This window comes from Coniophora puteana (genome assembly GCF_000271625.1).
Source record: "Coniophora puteana RWD-64-598 SS2 unplaced genomic scaffold CONPUscaffold_21, whole genome shotgun sequence".
In the NCBI taxonomy this organism is placed as follows: domain Eukaryota; kingdom Fungi; phylum Basidiomycota; class Agaricomycetes; order Boletales; family Coniophoraceae; genus Coniophora; species Coniophora puteana.
The window spans coordinates 212,675-235,408 of NW_006913073.1; the positions used below are offsets into that span (position 1 = coordinate 212,675).

The 22,734-nt window shown below is 53.2% G+C and overlaps 13 protein-coding genes across 13 annotated transcripts; 7 read left to right on the forward strand and 6 right to left on the reverse strand.

The window, feature by feature from the left end:
• Positions 1–181: 181 nt before the first annotated feature.
• Positions 182–1,256, reverse strand: CONPUDRAFT_67629 (glycoside hydrolase family 18 protein; the record flags this gene model as incomplete). Its single annotated transcript, XM_007777324.1, has 3 exons — positions 182–649; positions 711–968; positions 1,029–1,256. The coding sequence occupies 3 exons, from the start codon at positions 1,254–1,256 to the stop codon at positions 182–184; spliced, it is 954 nt and encodes a 317-aa protein (XP_007775514.1).
• A 1,151-nt stretch (positions 1,257–2,407) lies between these two features.
• Positions 2,408–4,254, forward strand: CONPUDRAFT_170245 (uncharacterized protein; the record flags this gene model as incomplete). Its single annotated transcript, XM_007777396.1, has 3 exons — positions 2,408–2,814; positions 3,101–3,389; positions 3,463–4,254. The coding sequence occupies 3 exons, from the start codon at positions 2,408–2,410 to the stop codon at positions 4,216–4,218; spliced, it is 1,452 nt and encodes a 483-aa protein (XP_007775586.1). The 3' UTR covers positions 4,219–4,254.
• Positions 4,255–6,049: 1,795 nt separating this feature from the next.
• Positions 6,050–6,530, forward strand: CONPUDRAFT_160275 (uncharacterized protein; the record flags this gene model as incomplete). Its single annotated transcript, XM_007777397.1, has 3 exons — positions 6,050–6,174; positions 6,222–6,358; positions 6,418–6,530. 3 exons carry the CDS (start codon positions 6,050–6,052, stop codon positions 6,528–6,530), a joined length of 375 nt encoding a protein of 124 aa, XP_007775587.1.
• Positions 6,531–7,032: 502 nt separating this feature from the next.
• Positions 7,033–8,676, reverse strand: CONPUDRAFT_133286 (glycoside hydrolase family 18 protein; the record flags this gene model as incomplete). Its single annotated transcript, XM_007777398.1, has 4 exons — positions 8,084–8,676; positions 7,767–8,024; positions 7,273–7,708; positions 7,033–7,217 (listed from the first exon to the last, which is right to left on the reverse strand). The coding sequence occupies exons 1-4, from the start codon at positions 8,303–8,305 to the stop codon at positions 7,033–7,035; spliced, it is 1,101 nt and encodes a 366-aa protein (XP_007775588.1). The 5' UTR covers positions 8,306–8,676.
• A 1,459-nt stretch (positions 8,677–10,135) lies between these two features.
• Positions 10,136–10,429, forward strand: CONPUDRAFT_26636 (uncharacterized protein; the record flags this gene model as incomplete). Its single annotated transcript, XM_007777323.1, has 1 exon — positions 10,136–10,429. A coding segment is annotated over one exon (294 nt), but the record flags the coding sequence as incomplete, so codon positions are not given.
• An 864-nt stretch (positions 10,430–11,293) lies between these two features.
• Positions 11,294–12,883, reverse strand: CONPUDRAFT_78197 (uncharacterized protein; the record flags this gene model as incomplete). The annotated part of the gene is made up of 1 exon (XM_007777399.1): positions 11,294–12,883. One exon carries the CDS (start codon positions 12,881–12,883, stop codon positions 11,294–11,296), a length of 1,590 nt encoding a protein of 529 aa, XP_007775589.1.
• Positions 12,884–13,189: 306 nt separating this feature from the next.
• CONPUDRAFT_85961 (uncharacterized protein) lies at positions 13,190–14,197 on the reverse strand. Its single transcript, XM_007777400.1, has 5 exons — positions 14,149–14,197; positions 13,657–14,082; positions 13,434–13,594; positions 13,288–13,361; positions 13,190–13,232 (listed from the first exon to the last, which is right to left on the reverse strand). The coding sequence occupies exons 1-2, from the start codon at positions 14,182–14,184 to the stop codon at positions 13,819–13,821; spliced, it is 300 nt and encodes a 99-aa protein (XP_007775590.1). The 5' UTR covers positions 14,185–14,197; the 3' UTR covers positions 13,190–13,232; positions 13,288–13,361; positions 13,434–13,594; positions 13,657–13,818.
• Positions 14,198–14,271: 74 nt separating this feature from the next.
• Positions 14,272–15,755, forward strand: CONPUDRAFT_93998 (uncharacterized protein; the record flags this gene model as incomplete). Its single annotated transcript, XM_007777401.1, has 12 exons — positions 14,272–14,398; positions 14,454–14,486; positions 14,535–14,569; positions 14,630–14,665; positions 14,729–14,757; positions 14,814–14,843; positions 14,894–14,922; positions 14,976–15,041; positions 15,098–15,229; positions 15,279–15,438; positions 15,496–15,544; positions 15,612–15,755. 12 exons carry the CDS (start codon positions 14,272–14,274, stop codon positions 15,753–15,755), a joined length of 870 nt encoding a protein of 289 aa, XP_007775591.1.
• Positions 15,756–16,669: 914 nt separating this feature from the next.
• Positions 16,670–17,477, forward strand: CONPUDRAFT_160278 (uncharacterized protein; the record flags this gene model as incomplete). The annotated part of the gene is made up of 3 exons (XM_007777402.1): positions 16,670–16,765; positions 16,827–17,186; positions 17,235–17,477. 3 exons carry the CDS (start codon positions 16,670–16,672, stop codon positions 17,475–17,477), a joined length of 699 nt encoding a protein of 232 aa, XP_007775592.1.
• A 1,135-nt stretch (positions 17,478–18,612) lies between these two features.
• Positions 18,613–19,374, forward strand: CONPUDRAFT_170248 (uncharacterized protein). Its single transcript, XM_007777403.1, has 2 exons — positions 18,613–18,912; positions 18,975–19,374. The coding sequence occupies exons 1-2, from the start codon at positions 18,823–18,825 to the stop codon at positions 19,203–19,205; spliced, it is 321 nt and encodes a 106-aa protein (XP_007775593.1). The 5' UTR covers positions 18,613–18,822; the 3' UTR covers positions 19,206–19,374.
• Positions 19,375–19,806: 432 nt separating this feature from the next.
• CONPUDRAFT_85964 (uncharacterized protein) lies at positions 19,807–20,819 on the forward strand. The gene is made up of 3 exons (XM_007777404.1): positions 19,807–19,940; positions 20,022–20,294; positions 20,376–20,819. The coding sequence occupies exons 1-3, from the start codon at positions 19,851–19,853 to the stop codon at positions 20,601–20,603; spliced, it is 591 nt and encodes a 196-aa protein (XP_007775594.1). The 5' UTR covers positions 19,807–19,850; the 3' UTR covers positions 20,604–20,819.
• A 96-nt stretch (positions 20,820–20,915) lies between these two features.
• Positions 20,916–21,313, reverse strand: CONPUDRAFT_160281 (uncharacterized protein; the record flags this gene model as incomplete). Its single annotated transcript, XM_007777405.1, has 4 exons — positions 20,916–20,933; positions 20,993–21,037; positions 21,124–21,204; positions 21,269–21,313. The coding sequence occupies 4 exons, from the start codon at positions 21,311–21,313 to the stop codon at positions 20,916–20,918; spliced, it is 189 nt and encodes a 62-aa protein (XP_007775595.1).
• Positions 21,314–21,986: 673 nt separating this feature from the next.
• Positions 21,987–22,634, reverse strand: CONPUDRAFT_160282 (uncharacterized protein; the record flags this gene model as incomplete). Its single annotated transcript, XM_007777406.1, has 5 exons — positions 21,987–22,016; positions 22,095–22,139; positions 22,205–22,291; positions 22,357–22,415; positions 22,484–22,634. 5 exons carry the CDS (start codon positions 22,632–22,634, stop codon positions 21,987–21,989), a joined length of 372 nt encoding a protein of 123 aa, XP_007775596.1.
• Between the last annotated feature and the right edge of the window lie 100 nt (positions 22,635–22,734).

Genomic DNA, 22,734 nt, shown 5'->3' on the forward strand with positions numbered 1-22,734 from the left:
GTCGACGCGGGCGCGGAGGAGGTCGTCGACGAGGGCGTAGTGGACGTCGTCGATGACGGGGGCGGGGGCGAGGAGCCGACGGGCCACGTCGAGCCGCGCACGGTGGTGATCCACTCCGAGGCGGCGTCGGGGTATTGCCAGGACATCACACCGCCGTCTGTTACATCGCTCGTCAGATCGTTCAGTCGCAAAGTGAAGACGAGAAGCACTCACTCCAACCCTTGGCGTGCGCCTGAGAGACACATCCAGCGAGCGTGGCGGGGTCGATGTAGCCGTTGTTGGCGTCGGCAGTCGTACCAGGCTTGCCGATGATAAGCTTGTCTTGGTCAACACCAGACGCAGCGATCTCAAACAGCGAGCTCTTGGGCCACGCCGAGGTCGACTCGGTGAGGAGACCGTCGCACGTCGTGTACTCGGACGTGCCCTGGTTGTAGAACTGCAGGTTGTACCAGTCGATGAGATCACCGACCTCCTGGTCGACCTTGAGGTAGCCTCCGCCGCCCCACTTGGGCGCGGGCGAGAACCAGGGCGCGACGGGCGCATGGGTGACGATGTATTGGCCCGTCGGCAGCTTGTTGCGGAGCTCCTTGGTGAAGGAGATGAGCCAGTTCTCGGCGGAGCCGTCGCCCTTGTTGAAGGCAGTGAAGTCCTGATATGAGAATATGACGATAAGCCACGTGATCGAGAATAAAAACAAAGAAGCAACGCACCTCGTAGTCGACATCGACACCGTCGAGGCCGTACTGGATCACCCACGACGCGACGCTGTCAGCGGTGGCGACAGGGTCATAGCCGGACGAGGTGGGGTTCTCAGTGGAGCCAAATGCCGAGACGATGAGAGAGATACCAGCAGCGTGGTACTCAGTCAGGTACTGCGTGCGCTGGTCAGCGGTGAAGCCGGCCCACACCTGGGCATCATCGGCACCGCCGTACTGCTCGAGGAAAGCAAGCGCGAAGACGTTGAAGCCCTGAGGAACACGAGCAGCGTGAGCGACTATTGCAACGTGTTAGGTACGACGACAACGTACACTGATGTCCGAGATAGCCGGCTCAGTGCCCGAGTACTTGTCGGCATACACGACGAAGTGGGGCGCCGAGGGGACGGTGGCGCGCTTAGCGGGCGCACCGGACGCCTTGCGCGCGGCGAGGAAGTTGTCCAGGCGCTCCTTGAGGGGAAGGGGCCCAGCAGCCGCAGACCCGAAGAGGGAGAAGACAGTGGTGGCAACAGCCAGAGCGGTAGCGGAGAAGTGGACCATGTCTATAGTATCCCGTGCGGTATCCGGTGGAGGAGCAGGTGTGAAGACGCGCTATTAAGAGCGAGTTGGGGGACCAAAGTCGCGTTTCTCCCTCACTTTATACATGCTGCATGAGCGCTGGTCGATGAAATCGCGGAAGCTTGAGCAGAGTTCGCGTCACGATGCGACGTCTGTCTCTAGGATAGGGGATGCCCCTGGGGTTGGCAGGCAGGAACCGTTTGAAACTTGCGGACCGTGTCCTGACAAGAGCTCGGAAGAGGGTGCCTCGCGTGGACGTCAATATGGGACTGCGTTGGCAACAAATGCATCCATGCGGAACGCACGATCTGGAATGTGAAAAGACGATCGCTTTGATAGAATGAGCGCGATAGTGATACCATGATCTACCATGATGGCAGGAGAGACAGGCCAGCAACGAGCTGTCCACATGGACTTGCGCTGCAGGCGCTGGCCACCACCAACATCTACAAGCTCGGAGAGGTACGGGTTTTCTTATAGACAGCTCCGACTGACTTCCGCGCAGCGTCATAAAAGACATGTTGGCAGGGAGGGGGATGGTCGGCTAGCAACAGCTGGAAAGGACGACGGCGAAGTGAGTTCGGCGCGACAGAAGACTGGCAGAAGCCCCGGTCAATGAGATACGCACGGTTGCACCTCGTTCCATCATTCCCAATCACACTTCTCCGCACACTTGCATGAGCTTAATGGAAGCTTAGATGCGATATCCGATCTGGGGTACAGTTCGTGGCCCGCGGATTGGGGAGATGAATGGCAGAAGACACTTGGCGAGAGCAATGCAAATTGTCAGAGTACTGTCTGTATCGAGCGAGGACGGAGCCTGAGCCTCGAGCGCATGAGAATGGGAGATAACGAACGAACGACCAAACAGAGTGGGGCCATGAGGCTGGTGACGCGGCGTCCTCCTTGCCAGCACATTGATAGCGACACATTCTCAGGCAACACGGTGCTCCATGTGGATGGTTTGTCGAAAGCACCTTCGCCTCATAGCCTGTTTCTGGCAAGTCTCCAGAGAGAATAAAGTGTTATCTGCCAGTACAGAATGGAAAACGACGTGAAAGAGGGTTGTGGAGAAACAAAGAAACAGACAGCTCCTGTCAAACACGCGTAACTGACATAAGCATCCTCCAAGAATGGCAAGTACTCCCGAGCCCCGACGCTGCCTCCGTGACTTCTGGTTCCCCGTGGCACAGTCTCACAGACACAGAACAACGAACTCGTCGCTGATGGCACCTTACAAACGCAAAAACAGACCTGCAGCACGCACGAGCACCTCAGCTCGCGTTCCTGGGTCGTATTCAGTCCCGGATCCCAGCCTCTTCATCCAAGCTCACGAGGCCGACATCATACGTGGGCCCCGCGCGCTCTCTGCTGCTGTCTCGCTTGAAGTCAACGGCACCTCCGTCGGAAACGCGCTCCTGAAATGGGGTGCACATGAAAACGCAAAGTTTGGCCAGCAATTAGGCACATCTGGCCTTGGTTTTGATGATAGCGTGCGCCCTATGTCAGATTCGGTTGTTCCGGACGTGTGGATAGACAGGTGGGTCGTTTGTCCTTGTACCCCGCATACATTGTTGTGCCCGCGATCAAACTTCACTGCGACGGACAACTTCGTGTCTGTGCATTCTCCACCACCAATGCACGGGTGGTTCCATGTGTTTGTTTGCCAGATCATGGCTTTGGGAACGCCGTTCTGATGTTCGCGCGAGCGACGACCACGCATTAAGATACGAGAACCCTCTTTGACACTCTCTATCAGTGTAATTCATCTCCTCATTTCATATCCCTCAAGTCTGAGTCAATCTGACGCTCTTGTGCTTCCCCAGATACGATGCACGCCTGCTTTTGGACGCCCTGCCCATCATTACCCAGTCCCAGTCCCAGCCCTCTGGCATCCAGAAGACCCGGGCGCCGTCCCCGTCCGGCTGGTCTGATCTGCCCTCGGACGCGGAAGACACTTTTTTCTTCTCGCCAGAGGAGAACGAGGACTATCACAGGGAGAAGCGGCGGCGCCTGATTGATCAGAGTCGCGAGGCTCGTCTGAGGGCCCTCGCAGCGGAAGAGGGCGATGACGAGCCTGCCGAGCTCGATCCGTGGGGAGGAAGCGACGAAGAGGTGCGCGGTGCCGCTCCATCCCTCTCGTCCCTCCGAGATATCCTTGGCTAATCAAACATGTGCATGTCGAAAGCCGGACGAAGCACAGTTGCAGCTTATGCGCCGCACGGCGACGCACCTCTCCACCTCGCCCAACCCCGCCCAGCTCGAGATGCGCATCCTCGCGAACCACGGTGCCGACAGACGCTTCGCCTTCCTCAGAGGCCGCTGGTCGCGTGCGTGGAAGCTCGCCAAAGCCAAGGCCGCATTTTTCGAGTCATCTTCGAGCTCGAAAACACGTGGCAGCCCGCCGGCGTCTGCTGCTGTCAGCGCCACTCTAGCAATGAAAGGCGCATCCTCAGGCTCGGGGCTTGTAGGTCTGACAAGCTACGGCGATAGCGATAGCGATGCCGACGAATCCGACGCTTCCGATGCTCGCAGTAAAGGTGTTAAAGACCAAGACAACGAAGCGGGCGAAGACAGAAGCCTATCTCTATCTCGATCGAAATCGAGCTTCGGAGATCACGGTGCACGCCAGACCCAGGAGGCCGGAACCTCTGACAGCGGGGCAGCAGATGCAGATGTCGATGTCGATGTCGCGATGGCGACTACGCCTGTCCCTCCGAGCAGCCAGTCTCCACTACCGACGCTCGCAGTTGTAGATCGCGCAGATCCGACAACGAGTCCCGAGGTTGCTCCTGTGACCAGCGATAATAGCCAGCGACTCGGAGCGGGTGCGGTAGCGGGTCTGGATGAAGAGGCGGCGAAAGAGGCCAGGCGTGCAAGGGCGCGTGAGTGGGCTGCGAAGCGCCGGTTGGGATCGAAGGGTGAGGCAGAATCTGGGAGTTGATCTAGGGCTTTAGCTTTCATCTGTCGTGCCATTAACAAGATAACTGTATAATTCTTTGTCGGATAAATACGTGAGCCCATCCATTGATCTCGACTCCCCGTTCCAAGGTACATTGTGGGCTTTCTCCTCCTCGCTCTTGCGAGCTTACAACATAACACTTTCCGACTTTCATATACCCGGTTAGAAGCCTCGTCGAAAATCTACCTTCAACGAGCTCGGTGTGCTGCGCTTTCTCAACAAACCGGTCACAGCGTCGGTCGTAGCTTCCTTGGGTTGAGCGTACGATAACCATTAATCATTGACGCACGAGTGGTCGGGGAAACGGCTAGACAACGATGACACCGCACAGAGTATTATATGTGGATACCGATAAACGTATGCGTATCTCCTTGAGATCCAACAAAGTATGTTTTTTTACTGATGTAGCCTGCCTTATTTTAGCTTCATGAAACGTCATGCGCACGCGTTACGCACGAAACTGACCATGTGGCGTTACTTTCATTCAACTCCGAGTGCGTCTACAGGCATATGCCTCATGCATATCTCGAGCCCATCATTTACACACATATCCGAGGAAATAAGCATAATCTGTAGAAAGGTGCCTTTTCGTAACGAGTACCAATTCACCCCAGCTTCATTAATTGACAGTGCTGCGGTGCAGTCGCCTTACATGCCGTGCGACAATTTTCAATATGCGCTGTGATGCACGAGTAGATAAGTCAAACATGCTCATTTCCGCGATTTAGCGTGTTTCGAAGACGGCTCGAAGCCTTGAGGTCAGAGAAGGTCCTTGCCGCACCTAGATGTGGCGAAAGGTTTGAGCTCCCGAACTCCGATTCGTCTTCCGAGTTGCGTCTTCACCTCAAACCACCTGAAGGCGGTTTATATCATAACTTGAGTCCGAATGCACCTACATTGACCTCGTCGTTCGAATCTAGGATTCGTTTTAAGATTCACTGGTTGCCTATTGGTCAAATATCTTGCTTGAACGATCTGACCGTGCTTATTCGGTTCCTCCTAGCTCTGGGCGACCTCGTCCGCACTCTCATAGCGCCATACAGACTTACTTCGTTCACACCAGCTTGGGATAGATGTCCCTTTCATCAGAAGCGCTCTGGCAATCAGAAACTCCCTTTTGCTTGTCAACATCTCTCAAGACCGCGAATCCTGACGCGTCACAGTAGACCCTAGATGGGAAGGAGTCCTCTAGATCACTACAACTTCTTCACCCGACGGTGCCTTTGGTTACATTGCTTATTCCCCAGCTTACCACAAAATTGTTCGACAACTACATCAATCACCATTCGCTTTGACAGCGGATGCAAACATCAATCGCCCTTCTTATACTTTGTTCCTAAGGCTTGGACGTATTATGTCACCTACTTAAAAGTACCACAAATCGTACGCCTTCAACCGTTGACAGCTTGACATCGCTTAATTTTCCTTGTAGTGCTTGGGCGCCGGTTGACTTCGTCGCTTTGACAAGAACCACATAGTTTGGCTTCGACGACGCTCAATCGCTTAGGTTGCCCTCCCTCAATGTCTTTGTTTTCTTTCTTCTTTCTTGTATATAGAGGTATCCGAGATCCGCCTGTCTCCTCTCACTCAACTTCTCCACAGAAACGGGCTCCCTTTGAGACCAGCTTATTTGATAAACTCTGCTGTGAACGGTCGCTGCGTACACTGTACATTCGCTGGATACCACACTAGTCCTATCCTTTGCTCTGCCACTTCCTATAGTCCCACCACCTCAAACTCAGTACTCTTGCTTCACTCTTAGTTCTCGGACAACGCATCTTCCGCCTCCTCTGTCCGCGTAAGCATTCGTAAAATGACTAAAGGTTCTGCTCTCAAAGTACAGAGAACACGCGTATACGACTCAACGTGTCCCGGACGCGCCGAGAAGATAGCAGTGGCGGGCAAGACACTTCGAGTTCTGCGGATGCTGTTCAGCGAGTTCGTGCCCATGATTCAGAGCGCATTCCAAACTGACGGCTCGACAGTGACGACAGCGCTCACGTCCGAGGCAGCGTGCCGTGGAAAGACGTACTGAAGGCGTTTTACGAGCTCGACTTCACGGTCGTCAAGCTACGCGGCGGCTCAGCCTGGGGATTCTCGAAGGGCATCGTGAGCTTCACCTGTGAGTCTTTTTGTATGCTGTACTACCAGCTCAGTGAATGAACCCTTGCATGTTCATAGGTCACGAGCCTCATCCTGATGCCAACCTCGATTTCTGGAAGGCGCGTAAACTGGGCCGGCGGTTGAATCGGAGATTTGGATGGACGGTGGACACTTTTGTGCAGAAGCTATAGTAGACTTGTCAATCTTCAAAGCTTCATGCGTTGTACTTGTATCCCGTGTATGTGCATGGAGCGGCGCGCAGCTGCATGTAAATCGCCTGTCGTTCCCGTTAATTTGCTGCAGTTGGGATGCATCCCTCAATACCGAGAGCTCTTCCCATTTACTCTCAGATAAGCCACCGACAGCACTCACAAATCGAACCATGAAGGTGTATCCAGAGAACCAAGTAGTGATTACAACATCTACCCGAGATACAACAGCAGTGATACATCGACACAGCGAGCTCCGCTCGGCACCAAACCCAACCGGTAGGTATCCAGCAATCTTCCAATACCGAAGACCAGAAGATGGGGAATAATAACTTAACAATAGACATTAAATAGCGAGATGAGGTCGTGTTGGTGCGTTGGCGGCATTAGGAGTATAGGTAGCTCGCGGTCATACAGCAAGTTGCGCGCTAGAGAACGAGGTCAGGATCGGAGGAGAGACGCAAAAGGGGCATGCGCACGAACCTTAAGCGGTGGGGAAGGGCGCAGGGGCAGCGGAGGCAGTGGAAGCGGGGGCCGAGGAGGTGGCCGAAGCAGACGTGGAGGAAGCAGAGCCAGAAGGGGCGGGGGCGACGGGCCAGGTGTCGCCGCGCACGGTGGTGATCCACGCCGAGCCAGCGTCAGGGTACTGCCAGGACATCACACCAGCGTCTATCAATACTCGTCAGCCCATCTGGTCGCAAAAGTGATACAGATGTGCACTCACTCCAACCCTTGGCGTGAGCTTGAGAGACGCACGTGGCGAGCGTGGCGGGGGCGATGACGCCGTTGTTCGCGTCAGTGGCTGTGCCGGGCTTGCCGATGACGAGCTTGTCCTGGTCGACGCCGGATGCGACGATCTCGAAGAGTGAGCTCTGCGGCCACGCCGAGGTAGACTTGGTGAGGAGACCGTCACAGTCGGCGTACTCAGAGGTGCCCTGGTTGTAGAACTGGACGTTGTACCAGTCGATCATGTCGCCAACTTCTTGGTTGACCTTGAGGTAGCCTCCGCCGCCCCACTTGGGCGCGGGCGAGAACCAGGGCGCGACAGGCGCGTGCGTAAGGATGTACTGGCCCTGGGGAAGCTTAGCGCGGAGCTCTTTGGTAAAGTTGATGAGCCAGGTCTCGGCGGAGCCGTCACCCTTGTTGAAGGCGGTGAAGTCCTATGTTGAGCGAGAGTGAGTCGCGGATCGATAATAAGCAGATTATGATATTGCGTACCTCGTAGTCGACATCAACACCGTCAACGCCGTACTTGGTGACCCACGCAGCAATGGTGTCAGCAGTGGCGACAGGATCGTAGCTAGACGAGGTCGGGTTCTCCGTAGAACCGAACGCCGAAACGATCAGGGAGATGCCAGCAGCGTGGTACGAGTCGACGATTTGCTTGCGCTGGTCATCGGTGAAGGCAGCCCAGACCTGGGCGTCATCAGCAGCACCATACTGCTCCAAGAAGGCCAGGGCAAAGACGTTGAAGCCCTGAGATAACGAACGATGTTAACAACGTTTCGTGAAAGTGAAGTAAAAGGACGACATACGTTGATGTCTGCAATGGCAGGCTCAGTGCTCGAGTACTTGTCGCTGTAGACGACGAAGTGGGGCGCGTCGGGGACGGTCGCACGCTTGGCAACGGGCGACTTGCGAGCAGCGAGGAAGTTGTTCAGACGCTCCTCGAGGGGAAGAGGAGATGCGGCCGCGGACCCAATGAGGGAGAAGACAGCGGCGGCAACAGCCAGAGCGGAAGAGCGGAAGTGGACCATGTCTGAATGTCGTGAAGCTGCAAGTGTCCGGAGGAGCAGAAGCAAAGATGCCGATGACTAGCTAGGCGAAGCTGGGTGGCTTGCATCCTTCTTCGTACCGTCCTTTTATACGCGCATGACATAGCCATCAAGCTTCAGAATGAAGAAGGCTGGTCGAGACATTTTCTGCCAGCTGGACGAGCAAAGGAATCATGTTGGCCGCTCCACAACGTCGGCTTGGCAAAGCAGCGAACAAATCCCAGACTGTGGGGCAGATTGTCTCGACTAAGAGATGGAACGCGAGTTCCAGGTGGGTGACTTTGACAATGAAGAGTTGACAGCTGTTGACAGCGGATGTGCCCATGTGGATGTCATGGTGGCGAACGCAACCGCCGAACTTGGTGATGAAATGGGCTATCAGAGGCAAATCAGAGGTTACCAAGGTCGTCTGCTGCGGAATGAGCTGGGCGCGCCGGAGCGCTCGACGGAACAGCCTAAAGATGCAAACATTATGAGGACCACCCCAAAACCAAACCACGTTGAAAAATTACAACGTTGTTGCGGGGAAGCTTCTTACGATCGGATGAGCTGGAAGAAACACGCAACTGGTGCGACATGGCCTTACTAAGCCTTACGTAGCGCGCGTCGCCGAACTTTAGCACAAGGAAGTCGGAGGATGCCGAAACTAAGCCAACAACCTAAATTATAGGGGCATCGGACACGTCCGTCCGCTTCGCGTTTTGCAGTTACCCTGACGTCAAGTGTCGCGCTGATATTCTGCAAGCAGAGCGTGCACATATCGATTGTACTCTTTTTTCCTCTTCTGCAGCTGGATCTTCTTTAAGCTAGTGCTTCTTCTTCCATCCTAGAAGCTAACCGTCACGGTATACGATCAGATTTCCCAGTATCCGTTCGCGCGTGTGTTGTGAGACCGTTTACAGAAAACGATCGAATCGGTGTCAGTCAAGCAAGGGATAGGCGATAGGAAAGTAGCTATCATATGCGATATACAGTTACGAGCCGCTTGATTTTTTGGTCGGGTGACGAGTTCAATACGCAGCGGTTGCCAGAGTTGTAGCAAATCGCCGCAATCCAGTGTGTCGTCATCCGGGAGGGATGATATGGTAAACGAGATGGCATGAAGATAGCTATCTTCGTGTTATAGCGCGCTGAGCTCACAAAATTTGATAACTTGAAAGCGACGGATTCGAGACCGCGTTAGGTCCAGTACTAGTTGAACGCAGTGGATGAAACGAGTAGGCGCCCCTTGATACCACCTATGTCGCGCCGAAGGGCCCTTGTAAGACCCTGGTCACCCTTTCACAAGTCCCTCGTTGAACGACCCCACCCATCACTAGATCAGACCTCTCCGACTTAGTATCTCTTGTATCGAACTCCTCGCAACTACGTATTCAGCGCGCGATGGACACTACACTCCCCGTGCCGCATCATATGTGTCGAAACCACGTGCTCCAGCGACTCGCATATCTTAGTCAGTCCGAGTCAAAGGATGAGTAAGTCTGGGGTGATCACTTGATGTCGTGCTCTATCTGCTTACCCAACATTTAAAAGTCCCTGATCTTGGTGAAGGTTGAGGCCGTTGAGGTCGTCAACCACTACGTTCTCCTGGGCTGTTCCGATCCAGTCATTACGCATCTAACCATGGCAAAATATACCACCGTCAAGCCCATCGTGCTGTACGACATCCCAAGCAACGAGAGCTCGCCAAGATGCTGGGGTCCCAACACCGCCAAACCACGGTATGCACCTCCTCCTTCCTCCCCCCCTCGTCGCATATCTAACCCCCAGCCACTTACATCCTACCTTGCGGTACCGTGCTATCACCACAGTTTCAACCTCAGCTACAAACGGATTCCATTCACCACTCAATGGCTTGAATATCCCTCCATCGCGCCAACAATGAAGTCTCTAGGCGCCGATCCACTCGTCCCTGCCTCTCGGAGCTCAAACGGCGAACCATTCTACACTCTCCCCGTTATCTATGATCCAAATCACGACAAATACGTCACCGATTCCTTCGCGATTGCGCAGTACCTCAACAACGTCTACCCCACGCCCGGGCGCGAACTCTTTCCGGAGGGCACAGTGGCGCTGCTGCATGCGTGGGAGGCCGCTCTCACGGGCACAATGCAGAAGGGGCTGCGCGCTGGGTACGCGGGCGTGCCCGCGAAGCTGAATCCGCCGAGCAGTGAGTACTTTGTGCGCACGCGCACGAAGCGGTTCGGCGTGAATACCTGGGAGGAGGTATCGCCGAAGATCGCTGACGCGTCGGCCCCGAATAGCCGGGCTGTGCATCTGAAGGAGCTGCAGGCGAGTCTCGCAGAGGTAGAAGGGTGGCTTAAGTCGAGTGGCGGTGGAGGAAAGTGGGTGATGGGTGATCGTTTCTCTTGGGCTGATGTCGTCTTGGGAGCAAGGTTATTTTGGTTCTGGAGAGTCGCGGAAGACTGGGAGGAGATTAAAGGATGGCATGGCGGGCGATGGGGCCGGTTCCTTGATGATGTCTTGGCAGAGTCCGACGTGAAGTTGGACTAAGCAACTTATTAGGGAATTACCAAGGGTGTAAGTGCTTCGTCCGTACGTTATACAAGGCGTCATAAATCATGTACCATAGCGAAGTCAAATTTAGCCCTTTCCGCCTTGTGACATCTCTCTCTCGAGTTCATTCGTTCAGGCCTGATGCCAGCTATATATTCGAGAAGGTTATCATACTACGGCTATCCTGTTGTCGCGGACGAGAGGCGATAATATGGGATTGTATAATTAAAAAAGCATCGGACATTCTTTTGCAACAAGCGCACATCTCGTCTAGAACAATAACACCTTTTATCCAACCACACTTGGCGAGCACTATGTCCAAGCCTCCTAGTTTCTGTGACTGGCCCTGAAAGAGACTTTATGGTCCGAAGCTATCATGATCCAATGGAGATACGTCAAAGATACGTACTCAAGCCACCTCACCCATTCCGAAGGGCGCATGCCATAGGTTGATCAGTGAAGTACATCATCCTGTGGCTGCCTCCGCAAACCGTTGGAAACTGCGTCCCAAAAGTGGGCGTCCGAGTCTAGTGCATTGATAGTAGAAAGCTGTGGTATTGTCTCTCGGAGAAGAGCGACGACCGTCTTTACATCGAGTGTGGTCCCCGGCGCAGTCTCGAAGCGCATCGTTGAGATGTGGTCATTTCTCGCTTTGAGCTCTGGAGAACCCAAGACAGTAACGACGTCTTCTAAGCAAACAGAGACGGTAAGTCCCAAGTCACGAAGATGAGGGCACCGCCAAAACACGGTCATTAGGTCTACAAAAGATAGAGGTGGTTTGATGGTGGGGTAAATGTGGAGCTCTTCAAGAAGGGGCCAATGCGAGATGGCAGCTAGTGTCTGTTCAGCGGTTACGACGTGATTTCCCTGGTCCGAGGGCCTATAAAGGTATGAAAACCTTCTCAGCTGAGAGAAGCGAGGAAAGTCTCTGATATCAAATCCTGTAGATGAGTCGGGTTCGCTGCCAATCATCGCAATGGAGAGTCGGGTTAGATTTTCTGGGTAAATGTATGTGTTGATAGCAGCAGCGATTGCTGAGAAAGAGGGCGACTTTCCTCTAAGGTTGAGCTCGGAAACTCTGGTTGTTCCAGCATTTATTCCTGGAGGAGGAGAAAAGAGTTTTCCCAGCGCTTCGGCGCAAGTCTGCAGCGTGTCTCCGGAGATGATTAGACGGTCGACGTTCCGTATATGGATTGTTTGAGTGGTCCTAAGCCAAGGAGAAGAATCAGTGAGCGCATCAAGTGCGAGCCGATGAAACGGTTGAAGGGATGCGATATGGGTCAAGATTGGTTCGTTTACGGGGCCGATCGAGAGGGATCTGAGATGCCTCCATTGCACGACAACATTTGATGCATGTACAAGCTCAGAGGGCGTCCACGATGACACGGATGCTGTGTTCAGTGTTTCGAGGAGAGGACACCACATCGGCAGCATCGGCAGCGTAGCGCATAATGCGACTGCAGTTTCAGCGATGATCAAATGCCGAAGCTGTGGACCAAGTAAAAGACGGGGATTTAGAGACCCAAAGGGTAGGATGTAGTATAATGCGCGGAGATTCGGGAATAGATTGGGTACCGGACACTTGTTCAAAGCGTCAACGACGTCTATTGAGGACAGTATCTTGCTCGAGCTTCTCTGGTAGATGGTTTGGCGAATAGTCTTGACCCGTGCAGCGCGCGTTATCAAGGCGCTCCATTCCGATGGAGAAATGTCTCGTTTGAACATCTGAACATGCTCGCTGATAAACGTGGCGAAAGTAAGAATATGCACAGCACCTACCAGCCTCCTTCTAGTGAAACCCTCGAGCTCCGCGTGTGCAAGGGATAGCCTGGATTCTTGGGTAACAAAATCCGTCAAGTAACACACGTCACTCGACAGAGAAACGAAGAACTCGAAGAAGCATTCAACGTTGATGTAAAGCGCATCTAGCGCCGGCTCCTGGAACGACCTACACACCCGAGCAAACTTAGCGAGAGAATCTTTGTCTTCAACATGGGACACGATTTGTTCCAGAAGTTCAAGTATTTCAAGACACGGATGCATGCCAATTCTTGATCTGATAGATATCGAGTGTGGTGAGAGAATAAAGCGCGCGAGAGCACAGCCCCAAATGCCATAGGCCCGTTCAACCTCTCACAGCGTGGGAGTTTTTCTCTTGGTATCATGGTTCTTCCGAAACTCTACGCCGTTCTCGCCTTCCGCGACATATCATGCATTCATGTCTCAGCACTTCTCACCAGCATTTCCCTCCCGGTAAAGTTGGCAACACTTTTTGCGGTGCTAACATGAACCTTGGCATGAACCTTACCTACCTCCTCGGCCATCATCAAGGGCTACATTACTCAGCCTGACGGACTTGGGGCATGTTGCGGTTTCTCTTGGGTTTCTCCGGGTACGTAAGCGATATCATATTTACCCTCCACCGCCGTACCCAAACGTGATCACAGTGACTACAGGGCTATACGCAACAGATTTTGGCCAAAGGAGGAGCGACCAATTTTGAAGAAACGAGGACGTGTTGGTGATTCGAGATCTCTCTCTGCAGTTATCTCCGGGTCCGTTAGGCTCCAGCTCACGATGCACCGAACTATAGCGTTCGCAAGCTGGCTTAAAACAGCTTCTTTTCGGTACCAGTCTCTTGACGCCGTATGTCTTCACAAGCGGAGTTAAGCTAGAGATGGCCGAGGGTGGGCACATAGATTGCCTAACATGATAGATGCTATGCGCTGAGGAAGATCTTCACCTGCAGCACCAGTAAATTCCGATCCTTTGTCTTCCGCGTTCGTGTATCCTTCTGAAGCGCAAAATCACTATAGGCATTCGGCCATCCGTCCACCTCGCACTTTCCCTTCATCTCTTCGTGCTAGAGTTGCTTCCGAGCTAAATTAATCAGCAGACTTCGAATTCCTCTGATGCATGGTGCGTATATTCCTCTGGATGAGTTATCCACAAATAGGCGTGGAGTCATTATAGGCTGTTCAGTCCTTCGTCTCACTTACCGGCGGCTGCTTAAGAATAGCGCTGATGTAGCAGAGCGTATAAGGCACAAATGTCCCTCGAGAGCTGGAAGTAGTCCATACCCACGGTGCGAGGTGCGACCATTTCCCTAAAGAGCTGACGTTTTCCGGCCCCTGGTGTTCAGAGCGCAACCGTGTTTCCTCATCAGAGTTTGCTGAAGTCTCAATACGGACGCTTATAGTCCCCCTCTTGGTATTCCTTGTAGCCTTCAATACATAGCATAAGTACGTAAAACCTTTCTCAACGGTCGAGGAAGTTTGACATCCTACCGAAAAGGCAAAATTGTATAGATCAAACGATGTTTGATGATGTGAACCAAGAAGCATGCTTGGCCTATCCATCTCATGGGACCTATAACTGTCTATTTCGGATAGGTCTGCGTACGTCCTATAAAGGCCTTGCTCGTTCTTAGAATGCCCTATTGCCCACAAGCCCTGCATGTCGCCATGATGAACCAAGTCCCTCCGACTTCAGGTTCTCCACTGGGTCCGGTACCTGTTGAAACACTTGTTGTCGCACAATATGCTTTGTACTGCCAAGGTGAGTCTAATAGTGCGTCAGCACATCAACTGGCGCCGGGCTGATAATGATCCAGTAGCGCTGACATGTGCAGTTTGGTATGATTATGGTTCGCCCATCACATTACAATAATAGGCACAACCTAATCAAGTGATAGTGTCTGTTCTTCCTATCGAAGTCAACTTGGTTTGGGTGCGTCCGGACTTCATCACTGGGGAGGTCCGCATTTGATAGAGCTGACAAGGTCTGCAGAAGAACCAACGCTCATGGGGTTTGTTATATACGACGGTGTGCCCCTGTATCACTTTCCTCACGATCGCATGGGGTGACGATGACCATCTGGGCTAATAGAGCCGTTACGTGGGGATTGCGGTTTTCACGTATGTACCATCTTAGAGCCTATTCTTCGATCGCCCGAGGCTTACTTCTATTTCAGCGCCTTTCTCGTCGCTCAATTCGGATTTCTGTGAGTCGTCTGAACGTTTTCGGGCTCCTTGAGTTGACGCGGGGTTTTAGGGGTAACTCGCCTTTGAGAATAGATGAATGTGCGTATATCAATCTTCGTCATCGGTTATTCATAAGCTCACACAAGATGCAGCCGACCAAGTTCACCTAGCCCTTGTGTGGCGAGTGACGATCGTTATTTATCTAGGCTTGATCCAAGGTTATTTGGCTCTGCATCTCTACGGCCGAACGACCACCATTAATACGCGATCGTAGGTATCATGGTAATGAGAACGTATGCGATATACGGGAGATCACTACGAGTGTTCTGGTTTCTGGTCGTGTGCGCGATCGTAGAGCTTAGCGTGGTGCTATATGGAACCGTGAATACCACGTTCTCAATCGCTGGTAAGTAGGTTTTAGAATCAAGCAAATGTACTCTTAAAGTCCATTTCAGATAGCCTTCTTGTCGTCACCATACCCATCGTGATATACCAGCTCTTGCTACTGACAATGGTCGGGCGCATAGCTCTTCTTCACTGGAAGCGTAGTCGTCACTTCCAATGGAATAGTGTGGCATGGGTGCTGGTGCGCGACTGTGGCGTTCATTTCTTGATGTAAGTTTGAGCTCTACTTCAATTTCTGGAAACTTTCTTACTCCTGGCGTCCACCAGGCTGATAGTAGCTGTCACCGTAGACATAGTAATGACCGCCGACCCAACGGTACGGTGTTTCATGAATGGATCCGGAATCAATTTCGGTGTGCTGATCAAGCGTCGTTACTCAACAGGTTCAAGCCTTCCCGCCGATGATACTTGCCTTTCTCGAGGCAATATGGGGCCCGCGACTGGCGTTGAGTATCAAGGAGTTTAACGATCGAGATATCATGACGGTATACCTCACTGAGATGGATTTCGCAATGACCGAGATTTAATCTTGGCCAGTCAGCGTAAAAAGTGTCGCTGGACGACGCCCATCGAGATAATTTCTTCATTTGTTGTAGTAGACTCATTATTCTTATTGATTGATTTGCTATGATCCAAGCGCTAAGGTACATTCTGTTTTTAAATTACTTAAGGACATGATAGGGACGGATACCAAAAGTTCCGCCATGATATTGGTCTTCGACTGGTTGGAGGGTGGGAACGAACAATGCCATAGAGTTGCCTGAAGGGCTTGCATCATTGCTCTGTTATACTAGTACTTTCTTCATTAGGCACTCGGCAGGATGTTAACATATTTCCTCGCTGCGCACCTCGTGAACCCCACACCCAACACATTATTCAGTTTGCCCACCAAACAATCTACCACGTGCCACATCTCTGTCACGAAGACGTAGCAAGGTCAAGATGAGTTTCCTCCGGTTGAGAGGCATGCACGTCACAAACAAGAAACTCAATGCTCATTTTTAGTCAAGTCTTAACCATATCACGGCAATGCATCCATATGCGGTACATCTCCGAGCCCAATGACATAGGCCCCAATGCTTCGAAGATGGTCGCTGCGTGGCCGCTATGTGAGCAACTGGCAGAGTCTTCGTCCACAAACCTCTGTTCCGGGGCTGCTACTTAAAGGACTAAAGTACCTGTGTTAGTCGCATCAATATGTGTCACCGGGAAGGCTTAACATCATGGCGCACTCCCACTGCCACCATCTACCACCACATGTCTTGGTGACAAACACAAAAGTGCGGTCAGGATATCCCGAAGATGGAGAAGAAGCAAACCCATTCATACTGGCTGGCGATCGTTGCGTATAAAAGATGGCGGATCTGCGTCCCATTCTTCATTCTTCATTCTCGCTCCCGTTCACCTTCTCCAGCCCTACGGCTACACTCCAATACTTGTTATGGTGTTCGCCAAGACCGCCGTTGCTGTTACGCTCGCCACCCTTGCCCTTGCCGGCCCCATCAAGCGTTCTGACAGCACTGCTATCGATGTGATGGTGCGCATCTGTCGTTCTACGCCTCCCTGCATACCCTCACCATAGCGCGTACACTACACAGATTCCCAACAATCAGACTCTCGCTCAGTTCACCGACGCCTGGAAGTCCGAGTGCGACAAGCTCTTCGCCGCATCTGCCGGGGGCGTGTACGTGAATGACGATCTCGTCCAGCCTACCGCTGTCCAGGGTGAGGCTATCGCCTACTGCTCCTGGTACACGGAGCGCCCGACGACCGTCTACAACAAGACCAAGGACTGCGCTGACGCGCTCGGCGCCAAGATCGTCGACTCGAGCAGCAAGTCGAAGCGTGACGGCCCCGATATGCGCGAAATCATCATCGTCCGTGTCTCCCTCCATCCTTCTTCTTTGTCCCCAAAAAGCGTCTTCCCGCTTCCCCTCCTTCGCTCTCCTCTTCCTGGAGTATCATTCCACGATTACTTACTCCCCTGCGCCACTTATGCCACATAGATTCCCCAAGGCAACTCCATCGCGCAGCTCAACCAGACCTGGACCGCACAGTGCCACAAGACCGTCGACGGCAAGAACGGCACCTTCTACTCATCCATCGGGGTGGTTTCCAACAACAAGACCGAGGCGTACGCAGAGTGCGTGACGTCCACGCCCGGTGTAAACGGCACGATTGACCTCGACAACTACACTCACGATTGTGCCAACGCCCTTAACATCGAGTTTGCGCAGGGACACAACTAGACTGCATCATGATGCGAAAAGAGCGCCGGAATAGACCGATGATACTATCCTTCCGGGCTTACGTGTAGAAATGCAAGCGAGTTATTTACTGCACGAATATTCATATGAGCACTTGAACTTGTTATGTTGGCTAGCGTTGCTTCTGGTCTGTGGTGCCATACAGTAAACAAGTCCTAAACCCAGTTGACGCTTTCATGCTGCCTTTGACTCCGTGTGACCGTACATGAAGATAATTCCGGAACCACGGTGAGTCAGCCGTAACAAATCTCCATGGAAGTAAATCTCCATGACCTTCAACAGCCCCCTGTCATCGTCTAGTGTCTGAAAGGTGTCGTGATGTCGATGAGCCGAGAACGATCCCGAGAAGTTCCTGTTCCTGATCAAAGTCATGACGTCACCTGCAAGGCAATTCCAGCGGAGACGATCCATGAGGTAGACCTCAGATGAGTTCTAAGATGTAAGCATTTGAGGTTTTGGCCAGTTGACGGGTCGGATCGTCACCGACTAAAATATTGGGAGTTAGCTAGATTCCACCTCTACCTCATATTTTATCAAACCTGACTTAGCACCAAGGCCTTGAGAATCGATGGCTGATTCGTAGCGGAGTCAAGTGTACAAGTGGTGGCGTCTTTCAACTTTATTACCGGGGAGCACGGTTGCAAACAAACATCGACAATCAGCTGGATCAGGCTGGATCGTGATCAGGGCCAAGGCTGTGCAGAACTTCCCGGTACCACTGCCACAGTACTGCCACTCGGCTTGGCTCGGCTTAAAGCTTAAACTTCCAGAGACTCCGAGTGTTCGACGAATGACCAGCTGGCAGCGAACACACCGCGAGCACCGGGGTCATCCGTCGACCATCTTTTGATCAAACGGCACAACTGAAGAGCCTGGGGGCACCCCATCAATGTGCGACAGGTCGGGCCGCCTCTGGCTAGTGTTGCCGTGGCTCTGGAGCTGGCTCAAGCCGATTGGATGGGCTTACAACAGAGGCAACAAAATATTTAGTGAGGTGATAATTATGTCATAGTTGCCATCGTCGCTGTCCGGTCGTCGCTTCAAAACATGACCTTACGCTACAAAATTCAAGTGTTATTTTTACGAGGAAATAGTTCAGCTTCGAGCCGAGCCGAGCCGCGGCAACACTACCTCTGGCCACCGCGACATCATGGTGCTCTCCACTGCCACCACACGTCTTGGTGACCAGCTGTGACCAGCATGCAAGAGCGGGCAGGACTGCCCGAAGAATGCGTCAGAACATGAAACTCTTTTGCGACCCTTGTGTATAAAGCGTGGTTTTTCCGCTCCTCGTTCTGTATCCTATTTTCTTCCCTCCCACATCACAATGTTCACCAAGTCCATCTTCGTTGCTGCCCTCGCTACCCTCGCCCTTGGTGGCGTCATCAAACGTGACGACAACCGCCGGGAAGCCATCGTGCGTATTCGCTCTTCTTCCATCGCTCTACAACCCCTCGCTCATGACTTACTCGTATATAGATCCCCAAAAACGAGACCCTCGCACAATTCACCGTTGCCTGGAAGGCCGAGTGCGACAGCCTCTTCTACGCCTCCGAAGGCGGCGTGTACACAAACGCTTCCCTCGTCGAGGCTGCCCCCACCGCGGGCGACGCCAACGTCTACTGCTCGTGGTACACCGAGCGCCCGACGATCGTGTACGACAGGACCGCGGAATGCGGCGAGGCTCTCGGCGTCCAGTTCACGTCGTAAGGGATGACAGGTGGTCGAGACTACGTACATAGTGATCTTATGTGGACTTTGCGAATGGGGCTGCTTTAGTCACGTCGCGCGGACATTTACATGGACCTTTTCTTATGTTGCTTGATACCATTCTGTGTCTGTACTGCAGAGTTTACCTCTCAGCCTAATCACTCCTTTCACTCTATTCTGTCGACGGCTTCGTGCCTGGGTTGATCATGCGTGAGCTGTTGAGTTCGTGGTTCTGGTTTTGGCTGCTGTCTTCGAGTCATCTGGGGCCGTATGGGGCCTGGAAGAGCCAAGGGTACCGGTACAAAGCGACGAACCATGACAGCAGAGTGGGTCCCTATACAAACTCAAGGCGATTTCGGGATCAGGTGGGTTTGTCATGTTTTCCGAATCCGGACGAGCCTTCTGCGCCAGGCCGGCCATCATTGGCCTCTTCATGTTATGGCGCGGTACCACTGCCTCCCGCGCGTTCGTGACCAGCGAGCGGTCAGGTCACCCCGAAGAATGCGGTAGGGCAGGCGTTTCATAGCCGGAATGTATGCTGCACCTGCGTGCGTATAAAACGCAGTCTTTCCTCTGTTCGTTTCGTATACATCTCTCCCCGATCGAGCTCACCTCTCTCAGCACTCGTCTGTTCCTCACTACACCATGCTTGCCAAATCCGCTATCGTCGCTGCCCTCTCAGCCCTCGCCCTCGGCGGCCTCATCAAGCGTAACGACATTCGCTTGGAAGTCGTTGTACGTCTCTTGCCCGTCATCCCCACCATGTTCTCCCCCAGTCGTCTCGCACAACTCATCACTCCTCCATGTTCGCGACAGATCCCGCAAGGCGAGACTCTCGCCCAGTTAAACCAGACCTGGACGGCCGAGTGCAACCAAATCCTCGCTGGAAAAACGGGCACGCCCACCTTGCTCGTCGAGCAGTCCTCCAACGCGGGTGATGCATACGTCTTCTGCGCGACGTACACCACGAGCCCGAACGGGCCGGACACCATTGACCAGTACACCGTCGAGTGCGCGAACGCGCTCGGTATCCAGTTCACGTCGCCGGGCCAGAAGAAGAAGCGGAACGATATCCGCGAACTCGTTGTTGTGCGTCCGCTTTCCCCACTTCCTCCTCACTCGTTTCCTGCTCTAATGCGATGGTATCGCTGACGACTGTTTACGCGCCAGATCCCCGAGGGCGAGACGATCGACCAGCTGAACACGAACTGGACGATCGAGTGCCACAAGCTCGTCGACAGCTTGCCGGGCACGTTCTCCTCGCTCGTCGAGCCGTCGCCGAATGCCGCCGATGCGTACGTCTACTGCTCAACGTACGAGACCGGTTCGGATGGTCGCGTTACCGTCAACGATTACACCAAACAGTGCGCCGCTGGCCTCGGGATTCAGCTCGCATGAACATCAGATGTTGGGCTGAAGGGTGATTTCTTTGGTCGGTGCCATGGATTTTTATACAGTAGCACGCTGCAAATGTATTCACCTGGCATTATTCGATGATTGCCGCAGATCACAGTGCAAAATTCTATTTTCAGATTGACAGACATGCGCGAGCGCTATATACCGAGTCGTCTAGAGTCACGCAATCTCTCTTGGGTTGTTTTTGATTATGTATGCACCTCGCCTTCATGGCGGTCCAGTTGTCCGTCCCTTCTGCACCTTATTCTAACCATGAAGGGGCTTTACCGACCTTGACGTGTACTGGAGGGACGATTAGCATCCTCCGCCGCTCTACGTACCCGCAAGTTAAGCTCCAAGCACGGTATATCAGAGAAGCATTTGAGGCGTACCTGCGCCACCACGAGATCGATGACGTCCTCCTCTTGCATGTTGAGCTGCCATGCACGCAAAAGAAAATTAGCAGTGCAGCCACAGCCCTTCGACAAAAGGAAGGGCATTGAAGTGAGTTTTAAAAGCTCACCCGCTCAGGCGTCTCCGAGCCTTGCAGTAGAATGCCCTCGTACACGAAGCGAACGGCCTGGCGTTCGATTCTGAACACTCCCTGTTGTTAACAAGTACTTAGTTAGTCACAGCATGCGTGTTATGGAGATAATGCATACACGAACCGCGGCTCTGTCCATGAGACGGGCGAGGCATGTGGTTCGCGACATTTTGAAGACAGCACCTAGACGCAGAACGAGGCACACGGAGTTAGCTGGGTCGCTGCGAAAGATGGGCCTGGCAACGCGCGACATCGCTCAGACACTGGCGGCTGAGGTAGCCCGGGGGTTTCTTAAGAGAACTTAGAAATATACTGGCAGTACGTACGCCTGCCACTCGGGTGTGATGCAAACAGCGTGATTTTTTGAGTGTCCTTGACGTCTGAGTCCTTGACATCTTCACACCGAGGAGAAGCAGCTTTTGTTTCGCTGGGAGGCACTGACATGGCTTCAAAGTGTGTATTAGAGTTGAAAGAGGAGTGTGCGCTCGATTTGCAAGGTTGCACTCACTTCATGACGGCTTCGGCGCTCTTAAATTATGCTGCGGACAGGCGCCTGTGAAGAGATAAGATAAGAAGAGAAAAGTGATATTGTGACAAAACCGCATCACAGAATTCAACGAGGGTGTCCCCACTTTTCTAGGCATCACACCAGCGCTCCCTGCATGTACACGCGCTTCTGGGAGACGCGAGGACTCCCGCTTCTGGCTTGGGTGCACTCCATGCATTGCGGACAAAACACACTTTTGTACTTCGATTAACAGGACTCCGTATCGTACAGCTTTGCTTCGTAACCTTCTTTCCTTCAGAGTGGAGTAGTCTAACGGAGATCAAACACCACCTCCTCAATGTCCCCGCATGACTCCACCACCAAACTAAACCCAACCAAGTCAGTGCGCGCGCCCTCAACCGTCAGAGGCAGAATTCTGCAATAGATTCTGCGATAAACACACCTGCTGCGGCAGAATGTCGATCTGATCATCGTCTTCCATGTCGAGCTGTGCGAGAAGGACGCCGACACGTTAGCTGTTGTCGAACTCGAATAGGGGGCTGTTGTGCGCACCGACAGGGGCGTTTCGTTAGTGTCTCCGCGGAGCAGTTGGCCTTCGAAGCTGAAGCGCACGGCCTCGCCTTCGATCTCGAACACGTCCTAAGATCACATTCGTAGTTCTAGTCGCGATCGCAGAACTTCTCAGGAGATCGAGGGGAACGTACGAGTGCCCTGTGGATCAGCCAGCGCAGGCTGGCTGAGTCGTCCACAGTCAGCCGGAGATCTGGAAGGGCGAATCGACGAGTGGTGAGACAAACGAACGATGCAATGAAAAAAGTGATAGATACGCACAGCGTGACTGGTAAACGACGACGAGTCTGATAAGGCACGGGGTAGCGGTGCCCTCGCGGCTCGGTGCCGGGGTTACAGGACCATCATCAGAACCCGAGTCAGAGGCGACGGCGACGTCAGATCGGGGCAGGTTTGAGTGTATGGCAGGCATGAGGGCAGAGTTGCTCAAAGTCGAAAGTCTCACTGTTCGGTGTTGTGTTTGCACATGCGACTGGAGGCGCGTTTATATCACAATCGAGGAGTATGCTCCT